This window comes from Solanum dulcamara, chromosome 11, assembly GCF_947179165.1.
Source record: "Solanum dulcamara chromosome 11, daSolDulc1.2, whole genome shotgun sequence".
Classification (NCBI taxonomy): domain Eukaryota; kingdom Viridiplantae; phylum Streptophyta; class Magnoliopsida; order Solanales; family Solanaceae; genus Solanum; species Solanum dulcamara.
The window spans coordinates 62,851,865-62,869,394 of record NC_077247.1 but is presented as its reverse complement, the minus strand read 5'-3'; the positions used below and the strand labels follow the sequence as shown (position 1 = coordinate 62,869,394).

Below are 17,530 nucleotides of genomic sequence, written 5' to 3'. Positions count from 1 at the left end.
ATATGAGTTTAAATAAAGAAATGAAGATTCATATAACTGATCATAACTTGTTTGGAATTGAGTCATAGTTATTGTTGTTTGTATTGCTCATTTGAATTTATTAATTTTAAATCTTGAATTGAACTTTTAGAGTAGTGGTGAAATTTATATTTTTATTTTATTTTCTTGAGTAGTGGTGAACTTGCAAGTAGATATTTGGGTATTGGAGGGGGTGGGAGAGAAGAGGGGACCTGGCTCTGCATGTACTCCCAATAATTGGAAATGCAATTAAGAGTTGTGAGATGATGACAAGACTCAAAATTAAAGAAACAACGCGTTGATTTTTGCTGTGATGATTATGGAAAATTTGCAGCAAGACTTTTGAATTGCTAGTACGTAGTTGGTGAGGCGTTTTTTTTTTGTTTATCATTTGATCATCCAACATGTTTTTCTATTTTGTATGTTCAACATCCACTATGATTGCGTAACTGGTAAAGTCGCTGTCACGTGATAAAAAAATTACAAGTTTATATTGTGAAATAATCACTTGTAGATATACATGGTAGATTTGCATAAAGTAGATCCTTGTAATGCGGTTCTTATTCGGGCTCGCTTTATTGCACTGACTGACTGCCCTTTTTTAACATCCACCATGACTTGGAACAAGAACAACCACAACCACAACCACAATTTTTTAGAAAGAAAAAGAAAAGAAGAAACATCACAATTAGATTTTAGATATTTGGATCATGGATTTTGTTTGGAAAAAAAAAATCACATTCAAACACTATGTAACTTATATTATGATTTTGTTCTAGATTGGAGGTTGTTGTTTATATAATACTGATCTAGTATTCCACTAGAAAGAAGCAATTCTGTATCATCAAGTCAACGACGTTTGGTCAAAGAGAGTTGGTCATTTGATAACATAATATTGTAAGCCAAAGAAGTAATTTTCAATTGCTAATGGTCATGGAAAGCACTGGAGCTTATTCTGGTATCTCTACAAAAAATAGGAGAGTGGACGATGAGGGACATTCTACTGGTCATCATCAGAAGTTAGGCAATGGAGACAAACATTGGTGTCCTCGAGGTAAACAAGCAGAGGAAGAGGCAAGAATGATGACCCCACGTGACAGTCACAAAAAAATGTCAAAGCGTTTTATAATTAGAGACAAATTTATAAGAATTAGATGACATAAATTGAGTATAGAAATGAAAGATGCCGAAAGTGAAGTATGAAGCTCAGCTTTAGAGAAACTAAACACCCATATATCTCGGGAGAAGGTAAAAGAGACAAAAACTCATTAAAGCTGATTAATGCGGCCGTCCTGCTGTTGGTACTAGGAGGAAGTCGACATAACAACTCACTCATTTTCTGTATGTCCTGCATACTGCATACACACATGTTCATCCCACTTAATTCTCTAAACAAAACTTTAATTTCTTGTGCTACTCTTTATCTCATATGAAGGCTCTACTATATCCTAACCCCATCAGGAAACTACTAGTTTGTATAATTAAAACTTAAACAAACTACTCCACGGAGTGAACCCAAAAGGGTAAAATATACTACAGTAGCATATCCACATGGCACTCTGTCTCAATATTTCATTTTACTTAGACTTTCACAAATGTTTAATTTTACTCGAGTTTTATTAATTTTTTCCCATACTACCTTTAGAAATAGACATCATTACTAATGTTAATTTGACAAAATACACTTTTAATTAAAACTTTTTAAAAGAGTGTGTCAGGTCATGCCAAATAATATGAACCCAAGCAAATTAGTATCTCCTTTAAAAAAGGGAACCATACTGAGCAAGGACGGTTCACTTGTTGTTCCTCACTTAAACATGATCATTTTCTAATACTAACTAACAAAAAAAAAAACTAGTCTAAGATTACACAAATTCTGATAAAGCCTGTTCCTTTTGTCCCTCCTTTCCACTTCACTTAACCACTTGTACATAGTTCCAATGTAATAAACATATGGACACGCCCTCAAAATTAGTACTTTTTTAGGATAAAGGTTTTAAGGTAGAACAGAGCCAAATTAATGCTGAAATTGCATTTTATGCTAAAATAAATACAACAAGGACAGTTAAGCAGTCCCACACTTCACTTCCCATATATGTCATTCTCTATAAATAGGTGTGGTTATATGAATGAATCTCACTCACCACAAGGCTAAGCTAACCGACTAATTAATTAGCATCCCGAAGAATGCAGTATGAAAGAGAATGTTGGAATGGTTACGTATCAGTAGTGGAAGAAATGGCGTCAAGGAATGCAGTGGTGATATTCAGCAATAATACATGTTGTATGTGTCATGCCATAAAGAGGCTCTTGTGTGGAATGGGTGTCAACCCAACAGTTTATGAACTCGATGATTACAATCCCACTTGGCAACAAGCCTTGTTTACTCTTCTTGCGAAATCATCATCCTCTTCTGATCTGCCTGTTGTCTTCATTGGTGGCAAGCTCCTTGGCTCCATGGACACTATCATGGCTGCTCATATTAATGGCACATTAGTTCCTCTTTTAAAAGAGGCTGGTGCTCTCTGGCTTTGATATCTCTCTTTTTTTTGGTTGGTTTTTACTTCTACTGCAGAGGAAGTGGATCTTTTTCTATTTTATTTTGTAGCTAAGGGTCAGAAGAAATGCTGTAAATTTCTCTCTCCCTCCTCTGTTTCTTGAGACAATTGAAATGAAAAAAGCAAATCTAGCTAGTTTGTTCCACATTCCTAGTTTATTCTGTCCTATTTATCTCCCTCACCCTTCAATTTGGCCTTTTCCTTTTACTTGTCCTAGTCTTGTTATGCCTCTTTTCTAACAAGGATGGCTTCCGCACTAATGCACAACACCAATCCTACAAGTGGGGTTGAGGTCTTGAGGAGGGTAAGAGTATACAGACATATAGAAATGTTGTTTTCTATAAACTATGGATTCAAATAAAACATCTCATCAGTACTAATATAATACTGGATTTAACAAAATTCTTAATTTACATCCGCTAATCAATATAGGTTATTTTCTTTTTCGGTAAACAACTATTTATTTCTTTTTAAAATAATGCTCTTCTATCTTATCAAAAGTAGGTTTTTTTTAATATGATGTCTTTCTAAAGAAGTTACTCTATTAGGAGTTGTATTGTAAAGTTATACTATTGAGTTTGCATTAGTTTTCTTGTTGAAATGATGAAACCAAAATATGTACATGCATCATGAGTTTTTGTAAGCGCTATATCATATTTTAAAATAAGAACAAATAAATAAATTATTCTAATATCATATTAGAAAAAGGAATAAACTATAAATGGAACACATATATTTTTTATTTTTTAAAATGTAAGCAACATCGTTCTCTTGACGTTCATGTTATTTATTGTCGCAATAAAATTTAGATGCGACTCTAAACTAATACATTTTCTTAACAACCAAGAGGTCGGCGGTTAAAACTTGGACATTAACCTTCTATACAAACAAACAGGATGAGGCACCAAATGAGCTACGTAGCTCTCTTTGTGTATCACTTCACTTAACGTATTCTCTTTTTGTTCTGACTTTTAGTTATGCATGAATATATTTAATTAGTTAAAAATTTCCGTCTTTAATATTTCAAATGATGGACGGAAAGATTCAAGTTATTTAAGATGTAAATAGTCATTCCGTCTTTGATATTTCAAATGATGGACGGAAAGATTCAAGTTATTTAGGATGTAAATAGTCCAACTATTAATTTATTTTAAAGATGATTTTCCTCTCACCATCATGAAAAGTACAAATAAAGCTCATCCATTGGTCATTTATCAATCAAGAAAAAAAAATATATGATGCAAAAAGCTACAACTCAAATAATTTGTGATCTTATTCTAAAAACAAAATTAGAAGATAAATACAAATAGGCACTAAGCAAAAAAAGGGAAAAAAGGATTTACAACTGCTCCTTCCCTACATATGCCTCGACACTCCAATTGTTGATTTAATCCCAACATAAAACCGAAAAAGGAAAAAAAAGAACTACTTTCCTAATACGCTTTTCACTGTTTCTTTGATAAATTTGGGGTCTAGGGTTCCTCCCTCCCTTTTACTGTTTAATCATTGGTACTGTTATTTATTTTTATATATGTGTTATACTTGGTAGCTTCATGGGGGTTTGAGTGGTTCAACGGCGTGCTGCACTAATTACTCTGTTTGTTTGTTTGGGGGTTGATCGGTAAACAAAGTGAAGACGGATATCAAATGCCGGAGGAGGACTTAATTGAACTCAAATTTCGGTTGTATGATGGATCAGATATTGGTCCTTTTCGATACTCACCCGCTTCCACCATACCTATGCTCAAAGACAGGATCGTCGCCGAGTGGCCCAAAGGTTTTTTTTTTTTTCCCTTCCTTTTCTACTTGCTTGCTTTACTTTTCATCTTCGCATCTCTAACGTTTTCTGGCCTTTGCTGTGTTCATCATCCCGTGTGTATACCATGTTTCCACCTCTTGTAATTAATGATACCTCCTTGATTTTCAAATTACAGTTTTAGTATTAGTTTTCACAACAATGTGATCATCTGCTGTAAAAAAAATTTCTTCATGTTTTGAAAGTTGAATTTTGTTAGATTGTGTCATATAGGCAGTTTTTGAGTGCCTTGATATACAGTTCTAACACTCTTGTGATATTTTCTTAATGGAACTAGGCTAAGGCGGATTCACATTGGGTGATTAGGATGAGTCACCTTTAAGGCCTGGTTTATTAGTTATAATGCTTATTGTCAAGTGGAGAAGTCCAAAAGTGCTAATGTTTGTGAATGCCTAATTGTGAAGTAATGATAGAAAGTATCTTTCCCCGGAATTTGAGGCAAGAACTGTAGTGAGGTATTCACCGTTTTAAGAAAAACTGTAATGAGGTATTACTGTAGAATCTCATGCTTTGTGTTGCTAGTTAGTTTATCCATAACTAGGGCAAACAAGTAGATCATGGAGGCATATCCCTTCCGTGAAGTCGTGAACCCATGTCATCCACCATAGAACCTCATCCAGTATACTCTTAAGCTAATTCATTCATATAAGACAAACATTCTTGCACTTATGATTGCTCCCTCGTATATATGATCAATGGAAAAATCGCACGAAGGCAATGTATTCATACATATTACTACAGTAATATATTCTAGTGTTTAGATAATTCAAACATAATCAACCTACGATTCAACCGCCCTACCTTTCAAGATGGGGGTTAAGTCTGCGTACACTCTATCCTCCCCAGACCCCATATGGTGGGATTATACTGGGTTTGTTGTTGTTGTTGTTGTAATCAACCTACGATTCAGATTTTGAAAAAACCCACAGGGATATATTCATTATCTTTGAGATCTAAATTACCACCATCACTGGAGTGACTCTAACGTAGATGTAATGTGACCAAAGACATTCATGTATATTGTCTTACAAGAACATTAGGACATGTATGCCAAGTGTCAGATATGTACTAAATTCTACAAGTGTATTATACTCATACAATGTGTACCATTGGAGGCTTGTACTTAAACATATCCAAGGGTACTTATGACAGCCTTGCTAAGTATGTGTTGAGAGTAATAAGACACATGGAGAGAGTATTTGTAGAAGGGGACTTGATATCTGGATCTTTGAGGTAATGACACCAAATCAGAAATGACTTATTAAGGATTGACAAGCATTTTGGTCCCTACTCATTTTGCCTGGGAAAGCTTGAAGAAGCACCCACAGACCTTAGGATTTCTCGGTAGAGGCTAAGTGCCTTGTTAGCAAAGGCCAGAAGCGTAGAAAAACACCATGGTCTATTGGTTCTTAGCTAAGCACAATCAAAGCACATTGCTCAATAGGTGACCAAGAGCAAAATCAAACAATTAATATCTAATACCAGAAAAATAACTCTAAATATGAAAAATAACTATATGGATAATAATATAGGAAAAAATGCAATGTTAAATGATGTCAAAAAATGTTTAAATACACTGGGTTTGTTGTTGTTGTTGTAGGGCGAGTCTAAGTGAATCTTGATGAGGGCTTTCTGGATTTGAAGAGCCTGGACAAAAAAGTCCTTACGCTCCTACACACTCAAATCCAGAATTAAAAGATAAAAGATCAGCCAAATGTTTAAAGGTCTCTATATTAGCTATAGGTAAAGTTCTTCTAGAGCCAAAGTCAGGACACAAGATGCTCCTTCAGAATTAGAAAAGACAGTTTTATGTTTCTATACTTAATGACTGAACCTTCAATCTGCCTTAAATTCACTCCTATCTAACAGGGGGTAAACCGAAGACCAATATATTTTCAAATTATAAACCTATATTGATAGAGGTGATTTAATTTTGAACCTGGTAAAAGCCACCTTTATGTTTGCTCTATACCGTACCGTGCAAGAATGTGAATAGACATCTGAACTTTGTCATTTGACATCTCCTCTATATCATGCTTTGTTGCTTTCCCCACGGTCTATTTTTTCTGCAGGGGTTTGTGAAAACGGGTTCTTCATCAGATCGGCTTTATTATATGGGCTACTAGGCTATGTTTTGATAAGATTCAGCTGCTTTTACTGCAGATAAAAAAGTTGCACCCAAGGCGGCAAATGATGTAAAATTGATATGTGCTGGCAAAATTTTGGAAAACAGCAGGACTGTTGGTCAATGCAAGACACCTTTTGGTGAGCTACCAAATGGTGTAATTACCATGCATGCTGTTGTACAACCATCTTTAGCTAAAGCAAAGTCAGGTAGGTTCCCCTTACTACGCAATATGTTGTAATTCTATGTCTGTTTTGAGCAACAGTGTTGCAAGTGCAAGTCTTATTTCTGACATAGCATGTGCTTAACATAGTTATGCTGGAGATGTCAATTGTCTCTGCTAAGATTTTCTGAAGATTGGCATTTCTCTCAAGGCAAGAGTATAAGGTGCTCAGATATTGTTTAGTGGGAATCTTTCATATGTGGAATGGAGAAATGTGTATATAATGAGAAGAAAGAAGGGGGTTGTGATGATTTGACATTTTTGTGATCCCATCTATAATATTTCTTCTACTTTGAACATTATACTTGTCAAACTGATTCAATGAACTTATGTCCACTAAGTTAGCACTTAGCAACTATCCTTCACGTATAATACTTTTGTCTACCTGTGAAGATACAAGTATGCAACTAAGGGTGTGACCAAGTGATCAATGCATTGGAATTAGAACCATGCGTCTCAGGTTCATATTCTAGTGGAGGCGAAAACACTAGGTGATCATATTCGGTATGAGGTGGAAGTGACACATTTGGATGATAAATGAGAAGAAGTCGCTTGAGTGAATTTAATAATGTCCCACACTCCCAGATGCACCGTCACTAACTGAAAGTATTAAAAAAAGATGAGGTAGATCTAAAGTCACACAGAAGAAAGTTATCTTGAACTACTACTGGCTCTCAGAAGCCAAGTAGACTCTGCAAATTATGACACAATGGAAGAAAAAGTTCCACATACAGTTTTGATTACGGTTTTATATACCAGTAGAAAATGTTGAGAATCCAAATCTTCAAATAGTGGATTGATGCGGGTCTAAATAGGAACAACATGGTTAGCGAGGATCCATATAGCTGACTCTAACTAGCTTGACATTGAGGTTCAGTTGATGATGTTGCATCTTTTTCATCACGTCTATTTGGTTTATTTTTCTTTGTTGTTATTTTAACTTCTTCACATGCAAGTAGTGCTACTTTTTGCTCTCTTTTTTGTGGAATTATCTGAAGACCTGTGAGAGAATTGCTACGCCACAATTATGTGCATAATTTCTTTTTGCTACAATTGAAATAATCTTCCACTTATAGTGGGACCCGAGATAATCGCCAACTCTGAACTTGTAGAGAAGCTAATGAATGTGGACTTCCTAAGCTCTTAGGAGTTTTGTTCTACTTGTTGAAGTAGCAAATACTCAAAGCTTGAATATTTTATCAATGTGGTTATCTTAAACCTAAGAGAGAACTTTGTATGTGAAGATCTTTGGTGGCCCTGTTACACCCTATTCTCTACTCCAGGCCCCGATTTTTAATATTCAGTCCAGGGTTGTGTTGTTGAGTCATTGATGTCTTTAATCTTTTTCGTACAGAGGAAAAGAAGATTGACAAGAACCCAAAGCAAAGCACCTGTACGTGCTCCATATTGTGAGATTGTAAGTGATTCAGTTTGATCTTGTGGTATCCTTGGGGTTACCTGCACTGTGAAGAAAAGTCTGGAGCAATAATTTGTACGATACCTCATTATTACATGTTTGTTGAAAACCAATTTTATGTAACTATTGCATGATCTTATGACCACGTTTGTTCTATTAAGTTTGTATCTTTACACTCGTAGTCACAGATTTCTCATGTAAAAAATACAGAGAGAAGGCTGGAGACACGCAGAAGGATTTTTAGCTGTAACTTTTTTGATTAATCGGTTAACCTCTGGTCCTCACGTGTCTTATGTACTTGGATCATCTTGTGAAAAAAACGCATGATTACATGTATTTATGGAATCATGTTTTAGTCAATAACTGGCATATTTGTGTGCAAGTACTTACCCTTTGCGTAGGAAAAGTAGCAGGAACTATTTACTCAATGAAATGCAACTGAAGATGCGCTCCAGGATTTGGAGATTTTGGGTGTCATATTTTTTAAAGAGAATAAACGGATCAATTTCTTCAATTTTGGGTTATGATTTGATTTTTTTTTCCTTTCGGTTTTTATAGATGAATGGATCAACTATGCATATTTAGTTATGTTTTCTTTTAGATATACTGAGATTCAAGATGCCTAAGTAGCAGTCAATTTTTTTGTAGAAATAAGGTCTTATTCTCTAAGACTTTGAGAAAGAAAAAGATTTAAAATTTAAACTTGTATAAACCATCTAACATCATTAGATCAATATATTCATATTCCATTGCCTTTTATGTGTTGTTGCAAATATAATGTTGTGAAGGAATTAAGAATTGTAGTTTCAATATTGTTATCTTCACTTAGCGTGATCATTGACGAAATTGACTTCTAAATTTAAAAATATCTAATATAATAATTTCCATCAATCATTTTAAATAATTAAAACTTTTAATTATTTTTTTACCATTTTAAAAAATAATTAATATTTATGTGACATTTAAAATTTATTACTCATTAATATGAATATGTACGTAACACTCACATCAAAAGATTAATACTTAGTAAAAGAGAAATTAAAAAAGTCAAGAATTAATGAAAGCTTAAGAGTCATTTTAAATTGATAAATAATAGATTTAAAGAATAAAAGATTTAAAAAAATTATGTGGCAAGTGTAATATATTGTATTTTTTAAAACATATTAACAATCAGGACCCTTTATATTATGCAATGTTGCTCCTCCTACCCTTACTTCCTCGTATGATTTCACCAGAAAAGAATATTAATAAGCAACCTATTAGGTACACTTCTTCTCCCACATCTATTGCAACTTCTTCGCTCTCGTTTTTTCACTAATTACTTGATCTATAAAATAAAATAATACTAATAATAAACGAATCAGTCAAACGTTAATCCCAAATTAGTTGGAACCGTTTTGAATCTGAAAAAATCACAATAAGATTAACTTTTAGGTTAGCAATCAACTTATAATAACCCTTCCTTTTTAATTCTTATTTGGATTTGACTATAACAATGATGCAATTGAAAGTCCTCAATTAATTTCATGCACTCCTATTCCTGCTGTCTGTATGAAGCTCATTCTTACTGACATCTGATTTATAATTATTATGTATTTTAGGTTATATATTTACTAAATGTGGTATAATTAGTACAATTTTATTGTTTGTAGATGTTTGTGGCTCTCAGCCATAGCTTAGTATATCCAAAAGATATCTAATCTAACCACGTTGTGGGTTCAGATAGCAAATGACACCATTTTCATTTTTACTGGAAGGAAATGAGAAACGAGAAACGAGAAACGAGAAACGAGAGAGAAGGGTAAGGTAACGAGTTGATGAGTCTTGAAAATCTTTTATGTTCTACGCGCCTTAGGTAGGTGAAAAACACGCGAGGTGCCAGCTGTGTAAAAAGTATCAAAATGACACATCAGACCCTTGCATTAGGTGTGGGGGTGGGGTTGGTGTTGGTGTTGAGGGTGGGTGAGGTTGGAGAAGACGACGAAGGGGTGAGTGGTGTTGGAAGACCATTGATAGGGTGTGGGGGTGGGAGTTAATAGTTGTTAATTTTTATTTTTTTAAAAAATTATTATTTGGATAAAAAAAGCCATGTGTCATCAAATTATTGGTCATTTTTTTTCTATTCAAAAGTCATTATTTGATATTTATTTTTGATATATATATGACACGTCAGGCGTAGTGTTGGCAGGATATAATTGGTCAACTAATCTATGCGGAGGAAAGTGTAATACACGCTCTAGACTCCAATTTTAGATTATTTATAAAGTGTCAAAATGACACATCAGACCCTTACATTAGGTGTCTAAAATAAACATCTCCTAGTTTAAGTGTCTAAGTAAAAGTTGGTGCCAATTTAAGGACTACCGATCTGTTTGACCAAAATTACTTTAAGCAGCAAGGCATCCTTAGTTGCGTCCGGTACATCATTAGATAACTGACACGTGTCACATATTGGGGAGCAATTTAAGCTATGGTTGGTCTTGTACGTATTAAAACAATATTAAAAGGAATGATTTGACTTTAATAAGAATTGCATGGTACATGAATAAATTAATGTTGACCTAATCCATTTTTCTAGGAAAAAATTATCTAGAACTTTTGATAATTCTGTTTCATTACGTTTTCCTCTTGGGCATTTCTGTGACGTGCTTAACAAATTAAAAGCAATCTCACTCCGAAAGAGAAACAAATATTGAGAAAACTAAAGACATACGTAACAAGTAAATAGAATTAGAGAAATCAGCATCGCCATGCAGAGGCAGCAAGAATGGCCCTATCTTGCCATCCCAAAAGCAAGCAACCATTGTCCTCTGTCAATTTATAACCATCACAGGAGTAGAGACCCAGTAATATTTTGGACTGTGTCACTGCGTTTGCACTCAATGCCACTCCTTTGAAACCTTTTCCTTCCATCACCCTCCTCCACTTTTCCAACCTCTCGTGACGCACCACTCTCTCCATTCCCTCGCACGATACTATATTCATTATCTCCGGTCCGAATATGTACTGTTCCAATTTTGCCCTCTGTGATGAATCCCCTGGAAATGTCGCGTCCAGGGAATCAAATATCGCTGAATAGTAGTGCAGCGCCTCTAGGAACCGCCCCAGGAAATACGGTCCGTTATGGCTCGCCTCTTGCTCCACGATCGTTACTATATTCGGGGCTTGGTCTCTGATCATTGCCAGTAAATTTCCAATACAATTGCCTGGGACTCGATGGAGCCTATTCACCGAATTCACCGCCAGAGCCTCACCGATCCTTCTGTTGAACATGTGTGGTTTCAAATCCTCAAGTTGCTCACCCACCGGGTGAAATTCGAAGGGAACATGAAGGGAGTGGGCCAGTTCTGTCAAACATCGGCCTGTTTCCCTGACAGCTTCAGGAGACGGCCCGACTCCTGTGATACGAAGGAATGGAGCACCGCCGGGTCGGGCTGCTAAGGCCTGCATAAAAGCCGGCCACTGATAACCTTGAAGGATATCTAAATCGATAACATGAACGCGCTCCTCGGCTTCGAATGCTTCAAATATGGCTTGATTAGCTGTGAAGTGAGCGAATTTGACATAAGGGCAGGCTTGGTAAAGAATCTGATAGATTTTGAGGATTTCGAGGGAATTAGGAGGAAAAGGGTTGAAAGGTTTAGGGGCAGAGGTGCTGGGTTTAGTGGCTAGAGTTGCTGCAAGTCTAGCAGCAAGAGCTTCGGTGAAGCAAGAAGCCACGCGTTGCATGGAGTCGCCGATTGGGGTGACTACTCGATTCAGGTGGTGGAGATATCTTCTTGCCAACATGTAGTCCTCTTTGGAGACTGCTTCCGCACAAGCAAGGAGAAGGTGCACCAGTTGTAAGCCACTATCCTGTTCCTGCACCTGCCCAATTTAATTAACATTTCTTTAGCATATAATGCCACCTATGTAGAAAATTATATTAAACTGTTGCTGTCTAGCGAAACGTCTTCACATGAACAATAGTTTATGTTTGTCCAGTGTAGCTGATTCAAAGAGTCCAATTCTGTGGAATGTCAAGGACTTGTTTCCTTTCATATATAATAAACTTTTGTCCATACAAAGAGGGATAAATTGCATGGTGATAAGCCCGCCATTATAATTCACTGTAGACATGTTGCAATTTAAGCTTGACTTGCTTGGTTTCTTATTATAATGCATTTAAAGAGATCTACAACAATTGTTGTGAAACAGGAAGATTCAACAATAAAACAGAAGCATTGGAAAAGACAGTAATTTTTTATATATTTGCATGAGCACTAGAAGATGCGGTTTCACAGGCATTGTAGTAAACCCTTTGATAAGTGTCGTTGCGTTAGATTTAAGAAAGAACTAGAAAATTATCGATAAAAGTATACCTGATCAGGTGCAGCAACAACCAAGTTGTGATTGATAATTTGCGTACATTGTTGTTGTGTTGATGGTAGTTGAGCATATGTTGGTCTTTGTTTTTGTTGCTTGTCGTGCTGCCGTTCTTGATGTAGCTGTTGTGACAAAGGAGCGATAGACCCTGTCTGGAAAATCTCATCGTCTTGGTTAAGTACTTGGCCGGCAGATGTGTTGCTGAGTAATGATCCCATAAAGCTACCTGACGTATTGGAAGATGAATTTGGCAACGCCAGGCACTCCAAAAAATCAGGAATTACCGACAGAGCATCAAACGACTCGGAAGAGGATCCTGCTACACCACCATCAGAAACTTTGAGGGTGGAATATGAGGATGCCAAATCCTCCTTGTCATAATCATCATCCAAGAAACTCTCAAGAGCTGGCAGGTTAAAGCTCTCAATTTGCATGAACTGGTTATTAGGAGAGTTGAAAACTTTTTGGAGCGGGCTGAGTCCCTTGCCTTTATTACTGGAGTTGTAATTATTAGGTCCCAGGGGAGAGCGAGGCGGGGAGCACATCATCATGCTCTGCCCATGAATTCCCTGATGATGCGTGTATACGTTGTAGTTATTGTTACGAGTAGTAGTAGTGAAACTGGAAGCATGTTGAGGCGAGGGAAGGTTTCTGATGGGGGAAGATATCATGAAATCTCCTTCCAGCTGATCTGCAAAGAATGACTCCCAAATTGAGTTATCAGGAGATTGGATTTCAACATCATCGCCCCCTTCAAATTTTGCAGGGAAAGTGAGACTGGTAGGTGTTAAGCTGCTACAATTGAGTTCAAAGTCGGAGGTCACTTTCTTGGATTCGGAAGAAGCAAGAGAGTCCTCTGGAAGCAGCTTGCTGTAAGAATTCTCGCTCTTGAAACTTCCTATTTCACTCTTTAAGCTTCCAACCTCACTTTTTATGTCATTCTTTAAACTCCCCATGCTCCCACACAAAGTATTGTTCATCACACTCATTCACTACCCCTGCTTTTTGCAGTCCGATGAATCAACCTTTATTATTAATTATGATTTGATGTACTATATAATTAATTACCAAGGAGATTAATTAGAAATGGTTATGATATGATGTTCACAGATACAGAAAAAGGGATTTGATTTGAAAATCAGACTCAAAGGAAAAGAAAAGAGGTTTTTATAAGTGAGCTTGTGGTCCACACTCATATCTTTTTTTAATTGGAAAAGGGCATTCGTCAGCTTGTCCAGACTGTAGCATTTTAGGGAAAACTTTTTCATTTCGCATGTTTGGGAGTTAGTGAATTTTATCGACTTCTCTCCTCCTGAAAATGGGATTTGGAATTATACCTTTTATACTTTTACTAAAATTTTCGATTACTTGGTTGGTCCATTCCACTTCATTTTATTTTATGTGTTGTTCTTTACTTAAAACGTATTTTTTGGTGGGTGCCCACGGAATGCATAAGGTCCAGTTGTACGAAGTTTCGTGGAGTGGGGCCCGGACTGGGCCGGCCCAGCTGACGATGGCAAAAGAGAGCATAGTTGGGAATTTTTGAATAAAAAAGAAGATTCGAAATAGAGAATAAAATAATGCGAGTATAGTGAAATCCGCAAGAGGGGATTGGTCGAAGCGGAATGAAAGGGATATTAGATAAACGCAATGCTACTTTCTAAGTTAACAATGAGCTACTTTCCCAGCTTATCAATACTTTTCCACATTTAACAAATCCACCAATTTTCTCAACACTTCTCTAAGCATAGTGAATAGAATGATTACTAATGAGTTTAAATTACAAATGTTAAAGATTTTTTCTCAACTTTACTTCATAATGTATATATTTTTACACTATTAATGCACAGAACATAAAATTGTATCAATATTGTATCAAATTCTTTTCCAAGCGTATCTACCCGCAACATACGGTTTCACCTACCCTAGTTTTGTAGTCCCTATTTGTACAACGCATATGGAAAAGAATTATTTTTGTTGTTGTTCCATGCATCCTTATTTCTTTTTCATTCAACATTGAACTATTAATGTCAGACCACAGTTTCAGCACAAGATTATTACTATCAATTATCAATTCTAATATAGTTGTTCTAATGATAAAAGAATCTTTTTTTTGTGTGTGTTTCTTGTGCTTTCGAAGGGAGAAAAGACTTTCAACACATTTAATTAGATTTTCTCCTTGGTAAGAAGATTTTTTTTTCTTTTGCAGTAGCATCTACATGATCTTCATGAACTAAAGTCTAGTGCTAACGTTTGCCCTTCATTTGAGCAGAATGAAACTGCACAGGTCTTGAATTTGTTCTTATTATTAAAATTGCACAACAATAACGTCAAAAATACATAAATACAAAAAACAGACCACTTTTGTATGATCCGGGATATGGAGGTACAAACTCCAAGGTTTTGCACTCTCACATATATACGTCTTTGGGAAGAATATATTCTAAATCATCCATATGATAGATGATTACTACGCTGTTTAGTGTCTACTATGCGTCCCCTTCTCTCATTTTTTTATTTTTTTGAAAGAATAAAAGGGTTAGTATTATTGTGGTTGTTAAGAAAATGGAGCTAGAGCTTATTTCAACATCAAACACTAAAACTCATGAGAGATGGGACATGAACATATAAAGAAACAACAATATTTCATTTCCTAATTAATCAAGTAACATGGGACATGATAATATCCCGGCATGTGCCTAGGATTAGATATCTGGAGCATAAACATTATTGTATAACATAGAGTGACTCTAATATCATGTTGAATTATGTGACGCCATGTATTTTATCAAAGTAAAACCAGCGGAGCTCACTTTTAATCACTTAATTGTTGCATTATATGTCTCAATATTTATATGACAAGTAGAAATGTAATATTTGGTTGTTCGTGCTAACTTTAGGAGTTATTAGGTTTGCCGTTGAGTGTTACCAATTCTCTTCTTGAAAATGAATGCAGAATTATTTAAAAGAAAGATGGCATAAAGCTGCTTCGGGAAAATCTTTCATGATATTGAAAGAGAAGAGTTCGGCTGTTGAGCCAAAAACTAAGTAGCCGAATATATACGTAAAATTACTAAGAATTACGAAGGAAATTAAAAAAGGTAGGAATTAAACATTAAAAAAAATGACAATTGTTAGCCAAGAAAGGGGCGGTAGGTCGTTATCCAAGATAAATGTTTATGAGGGAAACTGAGAGTGATAGAGGAAGTAGCGAGGTAAATGAAGGAAATTTAAAAACGACTCCAAGAATTTTGTGAAACTTTCTCTTCCTTTAATTAAAAGTCGAATAAATTTAAATATGATTTAAAATTAGTGTAATCAACAATTAACGATATTCGAATATATGTGAATACTAGCCGTAGCAGAAGAAAAAAAAGAAGTGGTGGAGACAAATAGTAGAAATTGACACACCCATCGTCTCATGTTGCGTCGCTTATATATGCCTTGGATTTGGCCGAGGATGGTTGCCCTTGTCTTTTTCTCCCTCATAATAAAGTCGGCCTCCCACAAATTAAAGTTTACCCTACCTTATTTATTACTGCATAATTTTTATCTATGGCACTCCTCGATCAGCTAATTTTATCCACTGTTAAAATTTTCACAATGGCAACTTATTATTTTCACCATTCCTATTTACTTGTCAAAAACTAATTTGATTTCCCTTTTTACTTGTCAATTTTGACAAATCAAAAAAGGATAATTTTTTTCTTCCTATTATACCCTCAATTTATTAACATTGAGTTAATATTTTTGAAAAATCTAGTGAGTAAATATGTTTAAAACTCTATCAATTAATAGAGATAAAATGATAAACTCACTATATCAATCATTGTTTCCTTAATAGGTCACAAATAGAAAGGGAGGGAGTATAGCATAATTCCAATATATACTACTTCGAATTTCTAAATATATTAGTTGTCATACTACCAACTTATTAACTTTTCCCAGATAATCAGTAATCCCTTTTCCAAGGTTTCCTATTTTCCTCCTATATTAAAATTTTTCTACAATGTAACTAACTTTTGCCATCATAGAAACACTAGTTTACAAATATATACAGCTAGCGGCAAGAAAGTTAGGGTCACGTGTAATAATAATTATACATATAACCACAAGAAAGGTCTTTGGTTCTCACCCCAGAAACATGACCTCGTCATGGAGATATTTACTACTTTTGTCTTGTTTATATTTAAAAGAAAACGATGAATATGTTTAAGTATTTAATATTTGTTTTGAGAGATGTACGTGTGAAATCCATATAATATTGAATATTTGTATAGTAAATACTAAATACATCATATAAGATTTTTATACTGTATTAAGAAAAAGAAAAAATAGTTATCAACTCATTTTGAGCTTTCTAAAATATTTTACCACTTAATTTATTGCTTTAATAAAAGAAGTAAGAGTATAATTTTATTTATGACATGTAGAAGAGAAACAGTAGGATCAATGAGAAATTCAGAGAAACGATCGACATGAGTAAATGATTCGCACATTAATTAATTCATTGTTAATACTACAATTAGCAGGCAGACATAAATTAAGAAGACGAGTGGAATGTGCTCATGCATTTGCACCAAATATATATAAACTATATGAATTATGCTAGATCTGTCCTCTATGAGCTTTTTGCTATTGAGCCATACATGATTGGCACATTGGTTACGAAATCTTCTTGTTGAATTAGTCCCTTCTGTTCTTGCGCCTTTTAATAAAATAGTACAGTAGTATTATATAGCTAGCTAGTATTACTATCTCTACATTCTTTGGAACTTTGTAAGCATGTTCTATTAGAATACTGATCAACCCCACAGACCCCAACTTTTAAGGGAAAAAAGGGATTGAAATAGCAATCTGAAACTTACGACCCAATTTGTTTACAAAATGCTAAAGGCCAGCTTGTGTCATCATGACTCATTTCTGCATTGTCATTTGTCATATATATAACCAAAAAAATTAAGGGAGAGTAAATTAATATATTTAGTTACTCTCGCTTTATATAATT

General features: G+C 35.1%; 3 protein-coding genes across 3 annotated transcripts; 2 read left to right on the top strand and 1 right to left on the bottom strand.

The window, feature by feature from the left end:
* The first annotated feature begins 2,143 nt into the window (after positions 1 to 2,143).
* LOC129874625 (glutaredoxin-C7-like) lies at positions 2,144 to 2,748 on the top strand. The gene has a single exon (XM_055949938.1). The coding sequence runs from the start codon at positions 2,206 to 2,208 to the stop codon at positions 2,551 to 2,553; it is 348 nt and encodes a 115-aa protein (XP_055805913.1). The 5' UTR covers positions 2,144 to 2,205; the 3' UTR covers positions 2,554 to 2,748.
* Positions 2,749 to 3,947: 1,199 nt separating this feature from the next.
* Positions 3,948 to 8,441, top strand: LOC129875034 (membrane-anchored ubiquitin-fold protein 3). Its single transcript, XM_055950469.1, has 3 exons — positions 3,948 to 4,353; positions 6,556 to 6,726; positions 8,095 to 8,441. The coding sequence occupies exons 1-3, from the start codon at positions 4,224 to 4,226 to the stop codon at positions 8,151 to 8,153; spliced, it is 360 nt and encodes a 119-aa protein (XP_055806444.1). The 5' UTR covers positions 3,948 to 4,223; the 3' UTR covers positions 8,154 to 8,441.
* Positions 8,442 to 10,695: 2,254 nt separating this feature from the next.
* On the bottom strand, positions 10,696 to 13,478 carry LOC129872798 (GRAS family protein RAM1-like). The gene is made up of 2 exons (XM_055947680.1): positions 12,519 to 13,478; positions 10,696 to 12,024 (listed from the first exon to the last, which is right to left on the bottom strand). Exons 1-2 carry the CDS (start codon positions 13,476 to 13,478, stop codon positions 10,897 to 10,899), a joined length of 2,088 nt encoding a protein of 695 aa, XP_055803655.1. The 3' UTR covers positions 10,696 to 10,896.
* Between the last annotated feature and the right edge of the window lie 4,052 nt (positions 13,479 to 17,530).